This window comes from Balaenoptera physalus (assembly GCF_965194825.1).
Source record: "Balaenoptera physalus genome assembly, chromosome: 13".
NCBI lineage: Eukaryota > Metazoa > Chordata > Mammalia > Artiodactyla > Balaenopteridae > Balaenoptera > Balaenoptera physalus.
The window spans coordinates 4,462,800-4,483,388 of NC_138892.1; the positions used below are offsets into that span (position 1 = coordinate 4,462,800).

Consider the following 20,589-nt stretch of genomic DNA (forward strand, 5'->3'; position numbering starts at 1 on the left):
TTTTGGCAAGAATAACATTTGTTAATGATGTAAATAAAAATTCATTAGAGATCATTTGTTGGCACTCTGGTTGAGTTTATGGAAAGGTCAATGTAAAACACACTCCCTTTTAACTGTTGTTGAATTGTACTGTTTTATAGGCAGAACGTTACCAGAGTCTCCTTGAAGAACTGAAAATGAACAAGATACAACTGCAGCTTTTCCAACTGTATCACAATGAGAAAAAAATTTCTTTTCTAAACAGTGAGTTAGAGCGTGTGAATAAGGATTTGAGTGTCACAAAAGAGTCTCTTTCTCGTCATGAAAACATAGTTAAAGCCAAGAAAAAGGAACATGGAATGTTAAGCAGACAACTGCAACAAACAGAAAAAGAATTAAAGTGAGTTTTCAAAATAGTTATTAACAGTTGGATTTTATGTAGATTGATAGAAAAAATAAAAATATAAGTGACACTTTGTAAGTTGATCTTTTAAATAAACTTTTTTACTTTGGAATACTTTTAGATATACAGAAAAATTCTAAGGATAGTACAGAGAGTTCCCATATTCCCCACACAATTTCTCTCACTTATAACATCTTATATTTTTAGTATGATACACTTGTCAGAATTAATTAACCAATATTTATACATTGTTATTAAAGTCCGTACTTTATTCATATTTTTTTAGGTTTTACCTAATGTTCTTTTTCCGATCCAGTATACCATATTATATTTAGTCATCATGTCTTCTTAGGCTCCTCTTGGTTGTGACAGTTTTAGACTTTCCTTGTTTTTGATGTCCTTGACAGTTTTAAGAAGCTTTGGTGAGGTTTTTTGTAGAATGTATCTCAATTAGGATTTGTCTGTTAGTTTTCTCATAATTAGACAGCATTTATGGGTTTGGAGGAAGAAGACCACAGAGGTAAAATGCCATTATCATCACATTATATCAGGGATGTCAAATATCATATATGGGGAATTCCCTGGCGGTCCAGTGGTTACGACTCTGCACTCTCACTGCTGAGGGCCCCGTTCGATCCCTGGTCGGGGAACTAAAATCCCACAAGCTGCATGATGTGGACAATAAATCAATAAATTAAATAAAGTGGCTATACCAAAATTTTAAAAATATATATCATATATGTTATATGACATATCATCTATCTAAGATATCATAGTATCAGCATGACATCATTTTTTGTTTGTTTGTTTTGGCTGCACCACGCGGCATATAGGATCTTAGTTCCCCGATCAGGGATCAAATGCATGCCCCTGCATTGGGAGTGCAGAGTCTTAACCACTGGACCACCAGGGAAGTCCCGTATCGTTATTGATGTTGACCTTTTCTTGCTTATCTGTAACCTCCTATTCCAACAGTAAGAAATCTGGGTTCCACAGTCTCCCATCCATTTGCTTAATTGTTCAATTCCAGTAATCATGTATGGCAGTATCAGAATTATTAACCCATATCCTTGTGGGAAGCAACTTTATCAACTGGAGTACAAGGCTTATGTACAATCCCTTTTGCTTTTAGTTTTATGGACTCCACTCATTTCCAGAGTTACTTAGGTTAGCACGTTTCCCCCCACCCTCTTCAATAAGGTTGTTTCATACATTTGTAATACAGTTAGATTCTTTAGTCACATTCTACATTCTGTCTAGGATCCCTCGGCCTCCTAAGTGATTTTTTTTTAATTTGATACATTAAGATTCACTCCTGCTGCTGTAAATTTCTGTAAGTTTTGACAACTGCATGATGTCATATGTCCACCACTACAGTATCATACAGAGTAGTTTATCACTCTTAAAAAATTCCCCTGGGACTTCCCTGGTGGCGCAGTGGTTAAGAATCGCCTGCCAACGCAGGGGACACAGGTTTGAGCCCTGATCCAGGAAGATCCCACATGCCTCAGAGCAACTAAGCCTGTGAGCCACAACTACTGAGCCTGCGTTCTAGTGCCCGCGAGCCACAACTGCTGGAGCCCGTGTGTCTAGAGCCTGTGCTCTACAACAAAGAGAAGCCCGCACACTGCAACAAAGAGTAGCCTCCGCTCGCCGCAACTAGAGAAAGCCCATGCACAGCAACGAAGACCCAACGCAGCCAAAAAATAAGTAAATAAATAATAAATAAATGTATTAAAAAAAAATTCCCCTGTGCTTCACCTATTTGGCTCTCCCTCGCCATCTGGTAACCACTGATCTGCTTATAGTCTCTGAAAGTCAATTTTTATCGTTTCTTTTTAAATGTATAATTTGATCAAAAGAACTTCCCTTTATATACTATAAAATTAAATTTCCTTTAAAGCAAACTTTATTTTTCTTTTTAGATCTCTTGAAGCACTTTTAAATCAGAAGAAGCCTCAGTACATTAAAGCTAAAGAAAACACTTCTCACCACCTCAAGAAGTTAGATGCAGCTAAGAAATCAATAAAGGACAGTGAAAAACAACGTTCTAAACAGGAAGATGACATAAAGGCCTTAGAGACAGAGCTGGTTGATTTAGATGGTGCATGGAGAAGTTTTGAAAAGCAGATTGAGGAAGAAATTTTACATAAAGGGCGAGACATTGAACTAGAAGCCAGTCAGGTGAAAAAGTTGACATATGGGAAATCATTTGTTTCTATTGTTTCAGCTTCTCCTTTTAATTAGAAAAAAATTAAAGGATGACCTCTCTTTCTGATATTTTAAGAGATTTTCCTCAGAATTTAAATTATGAGGATTTAAATTTTTCAGCCTGTATGTAGAATCTAAATTTAATCTTTACAGTAGGCTATTTTTCCTTCATAAAATTAGATGACATTATAACATTTATGAGTTAATTAAAGTCATAGAAAATACTTCAACAAGGTTACATGGTATCATTTTGTAATAAAAGTTAGGTAATTATATTCTTATGTTTTTAAGGTAATCATTTTTTTCCTCTCATGAATATTGTAAAAACTTAAAAGTCAGATAATATATGGCTTTGAAGAAACATGATCACTTAATTGACTGAAGGGAAATTGATTCCTTAAGATTATTTAAAATGTTAAGTGATTAATTAATATCCATTTAGTACATAAGATTTAATTATAAGTCAATAGTAGATATCCAAAAATTTATAATTGAGTTTTCAAACATTCCCTCAACTAAATTTCTGTCATTTATCTCTTTCATTAATTTTATAATAACCTTATATCACAATATATATACTAAAATCATTGTGACTGTATAAATAGAAAAATACACAATTTTCTCTGAACTCCTTTCTTTTTTAAGAATTTTAATGAGTTTTAATGTTCTTTCTCTTTTAAGAATTTCTTACAGAGACCTTATAGAGTTGGTTTTGAATACCTTATTGATCTATCTAAACAGTTTTAAATAAGACGTTCATTTTACGTTCATGCTATCTTAGCCAGAGAAAATGGCTAATTATGGTCTAATTCATATAAAACATAATTTTGACAAGTTTAATTATCTGCTAGTGAAGGATAGCATATAAAGAATTTCCTCTCATGCTTCTTTAAGTGAGTTAGCAATGTTTAAATGCTCTTTATACAGCTGGATCAATACAAAGAACTTAAGGAACAAGTAAGAAAGAAAGTGGGTATAATGACCCAACAATTGAAAAAGCTGCAGTGGGAACAAAAGGCTGATGAAGACAGACTGGCATTTGAAAAGAGGAGGCATGGGGAAGCTCAGGTACCTTGGTTTGGGCAGTAATGATTTAGAATTATTTTTCATGAAATTTTATCCCCATTTTTATATTGGTTTTTCAGTATATAAATGGATTTACATCAGACATAAGGAATTAATTAAATTTTCTGGATTACCTGTTAGGCTGCTTAGTATTGTATCATTTAGGTGCTCTTTCATGGTCTAAGATATAAACAGACAGTATCTTCATACATATAGTCAGTAAGCATTTTATGTGTATAATGATAGGTGTGGGCAGAAGATATTGTCTGTTCTTACATGTAGGTTAGTCCAGTGAGGTTAGGAGGAGGGTTGATAAAGGAAAAAAACAAGTACCATAATGTAGGTGAAAAGTCATTTGGAAACATTAAGGACATAGCCCAAGAGGAGCTTAATAGTCTACATGAGAGGTAACCATCAAGACAGCATTACAGTGTTCTGCCTTAGAGTAAGGCAGACCTGGCTTCCATCCAGTCTTGTCCTGTCACTGACCTGTGCTCGTATAAATAAATCATTTCACTTCTCTGAACTTTGATTTCTTACTTTGAACAATGAGGTTAGGTATGTCATTTTTTATGGCTGAGTAACATTCCACTGTATATATAATATACCACAACGTCTTTATCCATTCATCTATTGATGGACACTTAGGTTGCTTCCATATCTTGGCTATTGTAAAAAATACTGCAGTGAACATGGGAGTGCATATATCTTTTTTAATTATTGTGTTTGTTTTCTTTGCATAAGTATTCAGGAGTGGTATTGCTAGGTCATGTGGTAGTTCAATTTTTAATTTTGTGAGAAATCTCCATACGGTTTTCCATAGTGGCTGCACCAATTTACATTCCCACCAGCAGTAGGAGAGTTCACTTTTCTCCACATCCTTGCCAGCACTTGTTATTTGTCTTCTTTGTAATGGCCATTCTGACAGGGGTGAGGTGATATCTCATTGTGGTTTTGATTTGCATTTCCTGCTGATTAGTGATGTTGAGCATCTTTTCATGTGCCTGCTGGCTGTCTATATGTCTTCCTTGGAAAAACGTCTATTCAGGTACCCTGCCCATTTTTTAATTAGGTCTTTCTTTTTTTATAAATTTATTTTATTTTATTTATTTTTGGCTGCGTTGGGTCTTTGCTGGGTGCAGGCTTTCTCTAGTTGCAGCGAGCGGAGGCTACTCTTCATTGTGGTGCACGGGCTTCTCATTGCAGTGGCTTCTCTTGTTGCGGAGCACGGGCTCTAGGTGTGCGGGCTTCAGTAGTTGTGGCACGTGGGCTCAGTAGTTGTGGCTCGTGGGCTCTAGAGTGCAGGCTCAGTAGTTGTGGCACATGGGCTTAGTTGCTCCACAGCACGTGGGATCTTCCCGGACCAGGGAGCAAACCTGTGTCCCCTGCATTGGCAGGCAGATTCTTAACCACTGTGCCACCAGGGAAGTCCAGGTCTTTTTTTTTTTTTTTTTTTTTAATAAATTTATTTATTTATTTATCTATTTATGGCTGTGTTGGGTCTTCGTTTCTGTGCAAGGGCTTTCTCTAGTCGTGGCAAGCGGGGGCCACTCTTCATCGTGGTGCATGGGCCTCTCATTATCGCGGCCTCTCTTGTTGCGGAGCACAGGCTCCAGACGTGCAGGCTCAGTAGTTGTGGCTCACGGGCCTAGTTGCTCCGCGGCATGTGGGATCTTCCCGGACCAGGGCTCAAACCCATGTCCCCTGTATTGGCAGGCGGATTCCCAACCGCTGCGCCACCAGGGAAGCCCCAGGTCTCTTTTTTATGTGGAATTGTATGAGTTCTTTCTATGTTTTGGATGTTAACCCCTCATCATATATATTGTTCGCAAACATCTCCCATTCAAAGCTGCTACCTCAGTTTAGGTCACTATAAACTTCCCTCTTAGAACTGCTTTTGCTGCATTCCATAGATTTTGGATCATTGTATTTTCATTTGTCTTGGTGTTTTTGTTAATTTCTTCTTTGATTTCTTCATCAATCCATTGGTTGTTTAGTAGTAATTGTTTAGTCTCCACATATTTGTGTTTTTGGCAGGTTTTTCCTTGTAGTTGATTTCTAGTCTCTGTTGTGGTCAGAAAAGATTCTTGATATGATTTTAGTTTTCTTAAATGTATTGCAACTTGCTTTGTGGCCTAGCATGCAATCTATCCTGGGGAATGTTCTAAGTGCACTTGAAAAGAATGTTTATTTTGCTGTTTGGGGATGAAATGTCATATATATATCTATTAATTTCATCTGATCTAATGTGCTGTTTAAGGCCAGTGTTTCCTTATTGATTTTCTGTCTGGATGAATTGTCCATTGATGTAACTGGAGTGTTGAAGTCTCCTCCTGTTTTTGTGTATCTGTCAATTTCTCCCTTTATGTCTCTGTTAATATTTGCTTTATGTATTTAGGTGCTCCTATGTTGGGTGCATATATACTTAAAATTGTTATCTCTTCTTGTTGGTTTGATCCCTTTATCATTATATAATAATGCCCATCTTTGTTTTAAAGACTGTTTTGTCTGATATAAGTATTGCCACTTCAGCTTTCTTTTTGTTTCCATTTGCATGGAGTACCTTATTCCATCCCCTCACTTTCAGTCTGTGTGTGTCTCTAGATCTGAAGTGAGTCTCCTGTAGGCAGCATAAACATATTTTTAAAATTCATTCAGTAACTCCATGTCTTTTGATTGAAGCATTTAGTCCATTTACATTTAAAGTAATTATTGATAGGTATGTACTCATTGCCATTTTGTTCATTGTTTTTGGGTCGCTTTGTAATTATTTTTTGTTCCTTTCACCTTTTGTCCTCTTCCCTTGTGATTTCATGACTATTTTTAGTGTTATATTTGGATTCCTTTCCTCTTTTTTTGTGTGTATCTGTCATAGGCTTTTGGTTTGTGGTTACCATGAGGTTCATATATAATATATGAACATGTTATGTTATATGTAACATGTAATATATATGATTCATATATACATATGATTATTTTAAGTTGATATCTTAAGTTCCATTGCATTCTAACAACCTCACATTTTTACTCCCTCTTTAAGTTTAATGTTCTTTTGTTTTTGGTTTTTTTTTAAATAAATAAATTTATTTATTTATTTATGGCTGCGTCAGGTCTTCTTCGTTGCTGCGCGCGGGCTTTCTCTAGTTGCGGTGAGCGGGGGCTGCTCTTCATTGCTGTGCACAGGCTTCTGACTGCGGTGGCTTCTCTTGTTGCGGAGCACAGGCTCTAGGCACGTGGGCTTTAGTAGTTGTGGCTCGTGGACTGTAGAGCACAGGCTCAGTAGTTGTGGCGCACAGGCTTAGTTGCTCTGTGGCATGTGGGATCTTCCCAGACCAGGGCTCGAACCTGTGTCCCCTGCATCGGCAGGCAGATTCTTAACCACTGCACCACCAGGGAAGTCCCACGTTTAACGTTTTTGACATCATATTTTACATCTTTTTCTTTTGTATATCCTTTAACTACTTATTGTGGTTACAGATGATTTTACTACTTTTGTCTTTTAACCTTCCTACTAGCTTTATAAGTGGTTTATCTACTTCCTTTACTGTAGGTTTGCCTTTACCAGTGAGGTTTTTCTTTCCATAATTTTCAGATTTCTAGTTGTGCCCTTTTCTTTTCCATTTTGAAAAGTCCCTTTAACATTTCTTATACAGCCAGTTCAGTGGTGCTGAGCTCTTAGCTTTTGCTTGTCTGTAAAACTCATTTTCACTCTTTCAAATTTGCATGATAGCCTTGCCTGGTAGAGTTTTGGTTGTAGGTGTTTCCCTTTCATCACTTAGAGTATATTGTGCTACTCCCTTCTGGTCTGCAAAGTTTCTGCTGAAAAGTCAGCTCATAGTCTTATGGGAGTTTCCTTATACATGACTAGTTGCTTTTCTTTTGCTGCTTTTAAGAATCTCTCTTTATCTTTAATTTTTGCCATTTTAGGTGTAAGGTTAGATTGTTTACTTGAGATTTTTCTTGTTTCTTTAGGTAGGCTTGTATAGCTATAAACTTCCCTCTTAGAACCGCTTTTGCTGCATCCCATAGGTTTTGGGTCGTCGTGTTTTCATTGTCATTTGTCTCTAGGTATTTTTTGATTTCCTCTTTGATTTCTTCAGTGATCTCTTGGTTATTTAGTAACGTATTGTTTAGCCTCCATGTGTTTGTCTTTTTTACGTTTTTTTCCCTGTAATTCATTTCTAATCTCATAGCGTTGTGGTCAGAAAAGATGCTTGGTATGATTTCAATTTTCTTAAATTTACTGAGGCTTGATTTGTGACCCAAGATGTGATCTATCCTGGAGAATGTTCCGTGCGCACTTGAGAAGAACGTGTAATCTGCTGTTTTTGGATGGAATGTCCTATATATATCAATTAAATCTATCTGGTCTATTGTGTCATTTAAAGCTTCTGTTTCCTTATTTATTTTCATTTTGGATGATCTGTCCATTGGTGTAAGTGAAGTGTTAAAGTCCCCCACTATTATTGTGTTACTGTCGATTTCCTCTTTTATAGCTGTTAGCAGTTGCCTTATGTATTGAGGTGCTCCTATGTTGGGTGCATATATATTTATAATTGTTATATCTTCTTCTTGGATTGATCCCTGGATCATTATGTAGTGTCCTTCCTTGTCTCTTGTAACATTCTTTATTTTAAACTCTATTTTATCTGATATGAGTATTGCTACTCCAGCTTTCTTTTGATTTCCATTTGCATGGAATATCTTTTTCCATCCCCTAACTTTCAGTCTGTATGTGTCCCTAGGTCTAAAGTGGGTCTCTTGTAGACAGCATATATATGGGTCTTGTTTTTGTATCCATTCAGCCAGTCTATGTCTTTTGGTTGGGGCGTTTAATCCATTCACGTTTAAGGTAATTATCGATATGTATGTTCCTATGACCATTTTCTTAATTGTTTTGGGTTTGTTTTTGTAGGTCCTTTTCTTCTCTTGTGTTTCCCACTTAGAGAAGTTCCTTTAGCATTTGTTGTAGAGCTGGTTTGGTGGTGCTGAATTCTCTTAGCTTTTGCTTGTCTGTAAAGCTTTTGATTTCTCCATCAAATCTAAATGAGATCCTTGCCGGGTATAGTAATCTTGGTTGTAGGTTCTTCCCTTTCATCACTTTAAGTATATCATGCCATTCCCTTCTGGCTTGCAGAGTTTCTGCTGAGAAATCAGCTGTTAACCTTATGGGAGTTCCCTTGTATGTTATTTGTCGTTTTTCCCTTGCTGCTTTCAATAATTTTTCTTTGTCTTTAATTTTTGCCACTTTGATTACTATGTGTCTCGGCGTGTTTCTCCTTGGGTTTATTCTGTATGGGACTCTCTGCGCTTCCTGGACTTGGGTGGCTATTTCCTTTCCCATGTTAGGGAAGTTTTCGACTATAATCTCTTCAAATATTTTCTCTGGTCCTTTCTCTCTCTCTTCTCCTTCTGGGACCCCTATAATGCGAATGTTGTTGCGTTTAATATTGTCCCAGAGGTCTCTTAGGCTGTCTTCATTTCTTTTCATTCTTTTTTCTTTAGTCTGTTCCGCAGCAGTGAATTCCACCATTCTGTCTTCCAGGTCACTTATCCGTTCTTCTGCCTCAGTTATTCTGCTATTGATTCCTTCTAGTGTAGTTTTCATTTCAGTTATTGTATTGGTCATCTCTGTTTGTTTGTTCTTTAATTCTTCTAGGTCTTTGTTAATCATTTCTTGCATCTTCTCAATCTTTGCCTCCATTCTTATTCCGAGGTCCTGGATCATCTTCACTATCATTATTCTGAATTCTTTCTCTGGAAGGTTGCCTATCTCCACTTCAGTTAGTTGTTTTTCTGGGGTTTTTTCTTGTTCCTTCATCTGGTACATAGCCCTCTGCCTTTTCATCTTCTCTATCTTTCTGTAACTGTGGTTTTTGGTCCACAGGCTGCAGGATTGTAGTTTTTCTTGCTTCTGTTGTCTGCCCTCTGGTGGTTGAGGCTATCTAAGAGGCTTGATGGGAGGCTCTGGTGGTGGGTAGATCTGACTGTTGCTGTGGCGGTCAGAGCTCAGTAAAACCTTAATCCACTTGATTGTTGATGCGTGGGGCTGGGTTCCCTCCCGTCTCACTGTGGCTTCTCCTCTGTCCTTGGACGTGGGGTATCCTCCTTGGTGAAGTCCAGGGTCTTCCTGTCAATGATTGTCCAGCAGCCAGTTTTGATTCTGGTGCTCTCGCAAGAGGGAGTGAGAGCACGTCCTTCTACTCCGCCATCTTGGTTAATCTCTTTCAATTTTTGCCATTTTAATTATAAAGTGTCTTGGTATGGATCTCTTTGGGTTCATCTTGTTTAGGACTCTGTGCTTCCTGGACCTGGATGTTTGTTTGTTTCCCCAGGTTAGGGAAGTTTTAAGCTATTATTTCTTCAAATAAGTTCTCTGCCCCTTTTTCTCTCTCTTCTCCTTCTGGGACCCCTGTAATGCTAATGTTAGTACACTTGATATTGTCCCAGAGGTCTGTTAAACTATGCTCATTTTTTAAAATTCTTTTTTCTGTTTTGCTTGGGCAATTTCCAGTACTCTGTCTTCCAGATTGCTGATCTGTTCCTCTGTATCATCTAATCTTCTGTTGATTCCTTCTAGTGAACTTTTTTTTTTTTTAATTTATTTTATTTTTGGCTGCATTGGGTCTTCATTACTGCATACAGGCTTTCTCTAGTTGCAGTGAGCAGGGGCTACTCTTCATTGCAGTGTGTGGGCTTCTCATTGCAGTGGCTTCTCTAGGCACACGGGCTTCAGTAGTTACAGCACACGGGCTCAGTAGTTGCAGCACATGGGCTCTAGGGCACGTGGGCTTCAGTAGTTGTGGCGCATGGCCTTCGTTGCTCTGCAGCATTTGGGATCTTCCCGGACCTGGGATCTTCCCGGACCAGGGATCGAATCCATGTCCCCTGCATTGGCAGGCGGATTCTTAACCACTGCACCACCAGAGAAGTCCCCTAGTGAACTTTTTATTTCAGTTATTGTATTCTTAATCTCTTTGGTTCTTTTTTCTATTTGCTAACTCTTTGTTGAAATTCTCATTGTGTTTGCCCATTCTTCTGCCTATTTTGGTGAGCATCTTTATGATCATTACCTTGGAGCATCTTTATGGAGTGGATTGCTCCTCTTCATTTCCTTTAGTTCTTTTTCTGAGGTTTTGTCTTTTTATAAAAAAAAATATTTATTTATTTATTTGGTTGTGCTGGGTCTTAGTTGCTGCTTGCAGTTTCCTTAGTTGCGGCTTGCCAGCTCCTTAGTTGCAGCACATGGGCTCCTTCGTTGCAGCACATGGGCTCCTTAGTTGTGGCTTGAGGGCTCCTTAGTTGCAGCTCGCCAGTTCCTTAGTTGCGGCATATGAGCTCCTTAGTTGTGGCACGTGGGCTCCTTTGTTGCAGCAGGCAGTCTCCTTAGTTGCGGCAGGCAAGCTCCTTAGTTACGGCATGCAAACTCTTAGTTGCGGCATGCATGTGGGATCTAGTTTCCTGACCAGGGATCGAACCTGTGCCCGCTGCATTGGGAGCACGGAGTCTTAACCCTTGCGCCACCAGGGAAGTCCTCTGAGGTTTTGTCTTAATCCTTTATTTGGAACATATTCCCCTGTCCTCTCATTTTACCTAATTCTCTGTGTGTATTTCTATGTTTTAGGTAGATTGTTTTTGCTTCCTAATCTTAAAGAAGTAGCCTTACGTAGGAGATGTCCTATGGGGCCCAGCAGCACACTCCCCTCTGGTGCCCCCTGTGTGGGCTGCATGCACCCTTCTGTTGGCAGGGAGGTAACTACTTGGGCATGCTGGTAGGTGGGGCAGGCCCCTGGCCCTGTTGGCTGCAAGGCCCTACTTTGTGCAGTGGTTGTGGCTGATGGAGGGTGAGATAGGCTTCCATGTGGTTGGCTATGTGGCCTAAAGGATGCAGAGCTGCTACTGGCCCACTAATAGGTGAGGCCAGGTCCTGCATGGCTGGCTGCACAGCCTGGGAGTGCCCAGGGCTGCTGCTGACCGCTGGTGGGTGGGGCCCGGACTCCGCATGACCAGTGTAGGCTTGCTGATGGGTGGTTTTAGGCTAGAGGGAGGCTTCCAAAACAGTGCTTGCCAGCACTGGTGTCATCATAATAGAATGAGCTCAATGAGCTCCCCCAAATGGCTGCCACCAGCATCTGTGTCCCCAGGAAGAATCCCAGTTGCCTCCTGCCTCTCCAGGAGGTTCTCCAAGATCTCCTGGATCTGACCCAGGCTGCTTTCAATCTACTGCCTCTGTGCTGGAACTTAGAGCATATGAGATTTTGCATGCACCCTTTAAGAGTAGAGTCTCTGTTTCCCACAGTCCTCTGGCTCTCTGGTATGTAAACCCTGCTCATTTTCAAAGCCAGACGTTCTGCGGGCTCACCTTCCTGGTGCAGAACCCCCAGGCTGGGGAGCCCGATGTGGGGCTCTGACCCCTTGCTCTTTGGGGAGAACCTCTACGATCATCATATTTTTTCTGTTAATGAGTCCCCAACCCGGGGGTATTGGTCCTGACTGTACCATGTCTCTGCCCTGCTCACCTGTCTCGTGGTTCCTTCTTTATATCTTTTTTTGTGGCAAGTCTTTTCTGATAGTCTTCAGGTTTTTCTCATAGTTACTCTATAAGTAGTTGTAATTTTGCTATGCTCATGGAAGGAGGTGAATTCAGGGTTTTCCTACTCCTCCACCTTGGCCATACCCTCTGTATTCTTATAGCTTTAAATACCATCTGTTGATGACTCCCAAGTTTGTATTTCTAGCTCACAACCTCATATATCCAGCTGCTTCCTCATCATCTTCATTCTGGGTGTTGAATAGATATCTTACGTCCCAAACTGAACTTCTGCTCACACCCAAATGCACCCCAAACATAGTCTTTCCAGTCTCTGATGATGACAAATCAGTCTTACTCGTTGATGAGGTCAAAAATCTTGGAGTCCATCTTTGACTCTTTTAGGAAATTGTGTTGGCTCCACCTTCAAAGTATACCAAAAATCTTACCACTTCTCTCCATTTCTGTTGCTACCACCATGGTCCAAGCCACCATCTTTTTGTTTTTTGTTTAGATCAGTGTAGTAGCCTGAAAAGTTTTCTCTCTTGTGTCTCCTTCATAATAGTCTCAGCACAGCAGCCAAAGTGATGCTTTTAATATCTAAATCAGATCATGAAACTTGCTCTTTTTGAAGTCCTCTAGTGACTTCCCCTTGCACATAAAGTTTAAGTCAAAGTCCTTGAGTGCTCTGCATAGACTTACCTGATCTGCTTGCCCCTTCCACCCCAATTTACCTCTCAAACCTCCTGTTTTTCTATTCTCCTTCTTGTTCTCTGTGGTCTAGCTGTAATGGCCTCCTGGAACGTATCAGACATGTTTCTGCCTTAGGGCCTTTGCACTGGCTATTCCTCTGCTTGGAACATGCTTTCCCTACATTTCTTAGTTTTTAACACTCTCATGTCCTGTAAGTCTTTGCTCAAATGTTGCCTTCTCAATGAGGCCTGCTACCCTGACCAGCCTATTTAAAACGGTAGTCCCCGGTGCACTTCTGCTCCCCTTACCCTAGCTCTGTTTTTCCCAGTGCTTATCTCCTGACATACTGTTTAATTTGCATATTGTTTGTCTACTGTCCCTCTCTAGAATGTAAACTGCACGAGAGCAGGGATGTTTGTTTTGTTCACTGGTACATCTCAAGCACCTAGAATAGTTCCTGATCTAGAGCAGATAATAAGTATTTGTTGGATTAATGAATTTTACAAATGAAGGAATCAAGGCACGAGATAGTTAACTTGACTGAACTAGTAAGTGGAGGAACTGGGATTTGATTCTAAACACTTTGTCTCCAGAATGAACCTTCTTAATCCTACACTGTATGCCTCTCATTGTAGTCTCTTTGTGAGTTGGCAGATGAAAATACAAACAAATATGAAGGGTAGTATATGATAATATACTAATATATATATTGATAATCATATGAGTAGAAGAAAGGACATTTTGTGGAAGGAGAAAAATGTAGTAACATATCAGTAATTACTTTTAAAACACTGGTATAATTTGTATCACATTATAAAATTATACACTGATTTCTGCAAATACACTGATTTCTCATTGCACATTTTTGCCTCTGTGCATGCTAATTTTGGAAAAACCTACTCATCATTACATGTTCAATTCAATAGTTACCCACACCACGAAGTCTTCCCTGGTTTGCCTTTTCTCCCCACCCCACCAAAAAAAAAACCTGAAAAATAGTTTCTTCCTCATCTAATCACCCATTGTTCTTAATCTGTTTCTGTCTAAGGGCTTTTATCAGATTGGAGGAAAAGTACAGTTAATGATATAGCTCTACTAGGCTGGAAGCTTTTTAAAGGCAGGATTCGTAATAGTGTCCTATTGTAAGTCCCATGTACTTGGTAGATGGCGGTAAGTGTTGATTGAATCTCTGTTGTCTTTTGAATAGAAAAACACTGACAGAAGAAATAACATATCAGGGTGGAAAGAGATGAAAAAATCTGTACCCATACTTGGTTTCCCACAGTACAGGTGGTTCCCAGGTGGAAAGGGCTATAACTTTCCACAGATCCAAGATCACTAAGGGCTGGGCAGGGGTTGGTTCTTCTAGACAACTAGCATGATCAGCTGGCATCTTGAATCCAGAACGCCTGGTGTCAAGGCAGTCTGATTATCCCCCATGACGTGTCCAGTGGAGCATCCAGGCCCTGACACAAGCCCTGGGACTGGCCAGGGTAAAGGCAGAGGCAGGTGTTTCCAGTTGACAAAACTTGGTCCTTGATGTTAGCTAATCTTGTTCCTGTCTCTTTGAATGGAATTCTTTTTTTTTTTTTTAATTTTATTTATTTATTTTTGGCTGCATTGGGTCTTCATTGCTGCACGCAGGCTTTCTCTAGTTGTGGTGAGTGGGGGCAACTCTTCGTTGCGGTGCACGGGCTTCTTACTGCGGTGGCTTCTCTTGTTGCGGAGCACGGGCTCTAGGCGTGCGGGCTCAGTAGTTGTGGCACACGGGCTTAGTTGCTGCACGGCATGTGGGATATTCCCAGACCAGGGCTTGAACCCGTGTCCCCTGCATTGGCAGGCGGATTCTTAACCACTGGACCACCAGGGAAGCCTGAATGGAATTCTTAAGTGAGATAACAGAATTTCAATATGGGGACTCTAATTTCAAAATGTGGGAGTCCCTGGGGCTTCCCTAGTGGCACAGTGGTTAAGAATCCTCCTGCCAATGCAGGGGACATGGGTTCGAGCCCTGGTCTGGGAAGATCCCACATGCTGCGGAGCCTGTGCGCCACAACTACTGAAGCCCACGTGCCACAACTACTGAGCCTGTGCTCTAGAGCCGTGAGCCACAACTACTGAGCCCACGTGCCACAACTACTGAAGCCCGTGCGCCTAGAGCCCGTGCTCCGCAACAAGAAAAGCCACCGCAATGAGAAGGCTGCGCACCACAACAAAGAGTAGCCCCTGCTCACCACAGCTAGAGAAAGCCCGCGTGCAGCAACTAAGACCCAAAGCAGCCAAAAATAAATAAATAAATTTATTTAAAAAAAAATAAGGTGGGAGTCCCTGGAGAAAAGGAATTGTATCTTAATCATTTTTTTAGCTGTTGGCACCTAGCATAGTAGATGTTTGTTCAGTGAATTTCTGTGATAAATGAGTAAAATGAGATCATTAACTTCATGGTATATTTTATCCTTTACCACTTGAAAACTGGTATTTCTTCTCTTTTTTGCTGTTGTGTACTGAAAAAGAATTGTGTTTTTTACTTTTGTACACTCCTGGTTTTAGATCACTTAGTGATGAAGTAAGACAGATTAATCTTGCTATAATGCACAGGATGAATTAGACAGGGAGAATGTTAAAGATAAGCGAATTGGAGACGACCACAATCCTTGGACTTAGTGATAAGGTGAATGGAGCAAGACTTGTGAAGTTCCACAAGCCTATAGTTGCCTCATAGATTCCTATACAATTATAGTACTGAGCCACTCTATTGGAATTACTTATTTGTCTGTTTCTCTCACCAAACCTTAGTCCTTGAGAGCAGGGACTCTGTCTTCTTCATTATTATAGCCGTAGTTCCTAGCACATGGTAGCCAGTGAATAAATATTTATTGAATGAGTTAGTTTGAGAGAGAGGTAAGAACTGTATATAGATATTTGAAAATAATCCCCCTGGGGTTTGAAGTTACCAAAGTAAACTTGCTGGAGATCAGATATCTCCAGCCAGGACATAAATGATGGAGCCAGGATTTGAACCCTGATCTTGAAACCTCAAAGCTCTGTACCATATTGCCTTTTCAAAATTAAAATTTGCTCTTATAAGAATTTTCATATGGTTATATATATTTCAAATTTAGAACAATGTATGCTGTTATAGTAAGTTCTGGGCATACAGTGAAAAGTAATCAATTTTGTTTGGATTTGCTGTAATTGATTTCAGATTTCATTTCCTATTTTAGGAAAATCTAAAACACATAAAAGAACAAATAGAAGATCATAAAAAGCGAATAGAGAAGTTGGAGGAGTATATAAAAACATGCATGTAAGTATAGTAAAAAAAATATTCCTTGCAGCTTTCTTGTATCTCAGGGGTCTCGATGTTTGTGGTATAGTCATCAGATGAATGCTTCCACTGTATCATAATGTTCTTAGTCCTCCATTGTTTTTTTATTTCATTGTAGATAATTAAAAATTATCCTTGACCACTAAGGTTTAAGTTTTGAAAATATAAATGTTTAACAGTGGTGAAACTTAAAACTCTCTTTTGGTATCGATATTTTATAATAAAAGTATGTCATGAAAGCTAGCACCACCTAAGTATTCTACCACGAAGAATTTCTTTTTAATTGGCATTTACTTACCATTAAGCTTATGATGATTGCTCTGGTTATAGTGACCTATCCTTTCTTTTTCAGAATCCAGAAATATGTATCTTTTGAATCAAGAAAGAATGATTAAAATATCTTTTGCCCATGTTTGGTGCTAGGTTTATTATATTGTATTTTTCATCGTTTAAAATTGATAGAGCATTATTCCATTCCCCTGCAATGCCAGACTAGAGTGTACTGTATCTTGTAATTCCTAAATTTTGGTTTTTCTTTTTGCTGTATAATGTATTATTGTTACTGTTGTGTAGGAATTGCTTGAAAGAGAAAAAACAGCAAGAGGAAACCCTAGTGGATGAAATTGAAAAAACAAAATCAAGAATGTCTGAAGTTAATGAAGAGTTGAATCTTATTAGAAGTGAACTGCAGAATGCTGGAATTGATACCCATGAGGGAAAACGTCAGCAAAAGAGAGCAGAGGTTCTGGAACACCTTAAAAGACTTTACCCAGATTCTGTGGTAATTGAAATAAAAAGGCTAAGCTTTCTTATTTGGGATTAACAATTTGCCATTAATAGGAAGTAATATTATTTCAGAAATCTATAGGTTTTGTGTTTTATTATTTATATTTAAAACATAATAGTAAATAACTGAGGTAAAATGTAAATAACTCCCAGTGATGTTTATAGATAAGTAATTATTGGGGAGAAACATTGACATGAACACATTACCCAGAAAGTCCAGGTATGGCCATCATCCCCAAAGGACACAGGTGCATGAAGTAGTCTGTTGCCCATAGACACATGGCCTCAAACCTCATTTTCTTCATGATTTCAGGTTTTTTAAAATATTTTTTTCAGTAGACATTGTTGGCATACTTTTGAAACGGTGAATTTTTATTCTCCAAATGTGACTGCCATCCAGTATTACTAGTGTATTTCATTAGCCCCAGTACAGCAATATCTACTAACCTGTTGCTTGAGGGGTCAGCCTCACAGAATTGTTTCCTTTGGAATTGGGGTCTGACATCTCACTCTCTTGTCACTGACACCAGTGTACCCTGTGTTAACCGCTTGCACTCTTTGGAAACATCTGTCCATTGGCCTCCATGATACTACACTCTGTTGGTTTTCCTCCTGTCTCTCTGGCCTCCCATCTTCGTTTCCTTTACAGCATCCTTTCTGCCTTTCTGACTCTTAAGTGTTAGTCTTAACTTCTAGACAATGATGGAGGAATAAGGCTGGGTCACAGAATTCTTCCCCTAATACCAAGGAAAATGACAAAAACTAGTGAAAAACTAGTTCAACAGCCAAAAGAGGAAAGGGGCTCATACATCATGCTATAACCTTCAGAAAATGGTAATAGTCCAGAATTTCTTAAAAAAGATTGAAGTATATATAGCATTGCTTTTTCTTAATTCTGCAGAAGGCAAACTGATAAATCGATTCATTCCTGAGAATTCTCACTTAGTATCCCTTAATCTAGAAAGAAGCAAACTCATATGTTTGTTTCCTTTAGAGTAAAAATCTATCACTAAAATAGAATCAGAGAACATGGACCTCTGCTTCTCTTAGATGGAAGTGAAGGCTCTAGGGCTCCTTGTTAAACTGAGAAGCCAAATCAAAACCCTCTCTCCAAAAATGGGATTTGTTATCTTCCCCCAAGGAGAGAAACCTTGGTATGGGATATTAATTAAAAACTGAGAAGAAAGAACAAAACTCAGGTATTCAAATAAAGCACATGCACAGCCTTAGCATACCTCTCTTACCCCTGCCGTCCAAGCCCTTAGATGATGGGAAATAGATCAGAAAATACTTAGAATAAAAAAAAAAAAAGAAAATACTTAGAATATAGAACAGAAAATACTTGGTCCATCATCTGTTGCTCAGAGGAGATAACCATCTCAGTTTTAGGTGAGACAATCAAAAAAAGTTATCCGTCACAGAAAATAAAAGGTTTGCCCAGAGCTGCCCACATTAAATATAGGGAAGGTGAAGAGAATCGATATGGCAGCTATAGGTACATATAATAATAAAAAGAAAGAATAATTTAAAAGGCTTTTAGAAGTCAAAGAGCCTTGTGGAAGAAGGTTACAGAACAGAATCCCCCGTAAGTGTTCTGTGCTGTGGACAATTTAATAAGAGCTTGAATTCATAAAATCAGATTCAAATATGAGCTAAAACAGAATAAAATAAAAAGAAAAATGTAGAGCTAAGGAAACAAATCAAGAACAAATGTTACTGAACTAATAATGAATTGCAAATAACAAGGAATGGATTACATAGCTGAAAATCAAATTACTGACCTAGAAGTAAGGCTTGAGCTAGTCATAGGTAAATTGAGAAGAACAAAGACCAAGGTAATAAATATTAAAGACGATGATCTATCTTGAAGAAATTGGTATTTCTGAAGTAGAACCTAACATTGAAGAAAGAGTCTAAAGATGTAAAATTGAATCTGCAGACATTCTAGGGAGCATTGGTACAGGGCGGTTGGCACTGTGACATTTAATAGACTTTTTGAACTTCAGTCTGATTCTTGACCAGTCTTCAGATCCCCAAAAACACTTCTCCACGGGAAGCCTTCCATGGCTTCTCAGGTCAACCTCGTCCCTGTTACATATTCTCAGAGCTCTCTGTGCTTAATCACAGTGTCTGTTATAACTCTACTTTGTACATGCATGTAATTATTGATTATTTATATCTTCCTTCCCTACTAGTCTGAAAGCTCTGTGAGGTCAGAGAGGATGTGTTTTATTCAGGCATGTTTACCCAGTGTGTGGCTCAGTGCCTGCAAATAGTAGGTGCCTCAACAGTTTCTTATTTAATAAGTAAGGGAATGAATGAATACTATTTAATTGCTAGCTTTGTAAAATATTTTAATACCTTGGTATGACTAATCCCTCCTTATTACTCTTTTGTTGAATGAAGTGTGACACACCTAAATGGATATTTCATAATGAAATTTATTTCCATTTGAATGAGACTGTTAAATTATCATGTTTATAATTTTAGAAAATTAGTTTTTGGTCTATGCTGCTTTGTTACATTAGAAAACAATGAATTATATGTTCCTCATTAATGTATTTGTTTTTCTCTCCTTTTTTGAAACCTGTTAAGTTTGGAAGACTGCTTGACCTGTGTCATCCTATTCATAAGAAATACCAGCTGGCTGTTACTAAACTTTTTGGTCGGTACTTGGTTGCCATTGTTGTAGCCTCTGAAAAGGTAGCAAAAGATTGTATTCGATTTCTGAAGGAGGAAAGAGCTGAACCTGAGACATTCCTTGCTTTAGATTACCTTGATGTAAGAAATTTATAATCCTTAGTATTTAGTAGTGATAAAATTCTGTCTTTTAAAGTGTGTCTTTATTGCCTGAGACTATGGTAGTGATTGAAAAAATCGTAAGTTGGATGCCAGTTAGTCATTCATTCAAATGGCTGGTGTTAATGTATTGGCAGGCAAAGAATAGTATCAAGTGGGTGCTATCTTTCTTGCCTTCATATCATTTCTTCCTAATCTAGTTTTGCCATAATTTACCCTGATGATTTCAAGGACATTGCTCTAGCAGTGCACCACTCTGCCTACTAGCCAGCAATTTATTTTGTCCTATAGCAAAGTATAGGAGATGGATAAGACATATGTTCTGTCAGTGAAATGCCAACCCAGAGTCTCAGTTGTAAATATATGGTCCAGTAAATATACGTGTCAGCTCTTGGTGTGGAGCAAGCCAAATTTTGAGCCTTGAGGTATGTATTGAAAGGCCTTAGAGCATCCAAAGTTTAAATTCCTGAGGCAGGAACTCCGTCATTATCACAGCTGATATCCTTCGGTGATCTTTTCATTGCTTAATAAGGAAAATGTTCTACTTGGTCCAGCTTTCAAGTCCCTGAACTGCAGGCAGTGTGCATAGTGGTTAGGAGCACATGCCCTAGAGTTGGACTGACCTGAGTTTGAATGGCAGCCCTCCTTCTAATTAGTTCTCACTGATTTGTCCTTAACTTTTCTGAGTGTCAGTTTCATCATCTGTGAAGTGGAGAAATTAGTCCTTACCTTATTGTATTATTGCAAGGAATCACTACATGTAGTACACCTAGCGCAGTGCCTGGCACAGAGGAG

General features: G+C 38.9%; 1 protein-coding gene across 1 annotated transcript in view; it reads left to right on the forward strand.

Moving 5' to 3' along the window:
- SMC1B (structural maintenance of chromosomes 1B) overlaps positions 1 to 20,589 on the forward strand; it is a gene marked incomplete at its 5' end in the record, with an annotated part of 88,401 nt that overhangs the window by 24,894 nt on the left and 42,918 nt on the right. The window contains 6 exons of the mRNA XM_082421634.1: positions 141 to 379; positions 2,308 to 2,566; positions 3,521 to 3,661; positions 16,106 to 16,188; positions 16,783 to 16,990; positions 19,591 to 19,776. Of these exons, the coding sequence (XP_082277760.1) occupies positions 141 to 379; positions 2,308 to 2,566; positions 3,521 to 3,661; positions 16,106 to 16,188; positions 16,783 to 16,990; positions 19,591 to 19,776 (1,116 nt within the window). The remainder of the gene's footprint in view (positions 1 to 140; positions 380 to 2,307; positions 2,567 to 3,520; positions 3,662 to 16,105; positions 16,189 to 16,782; positions 16,991 to 19,590; positions 19,777 to 20,589) is intronic.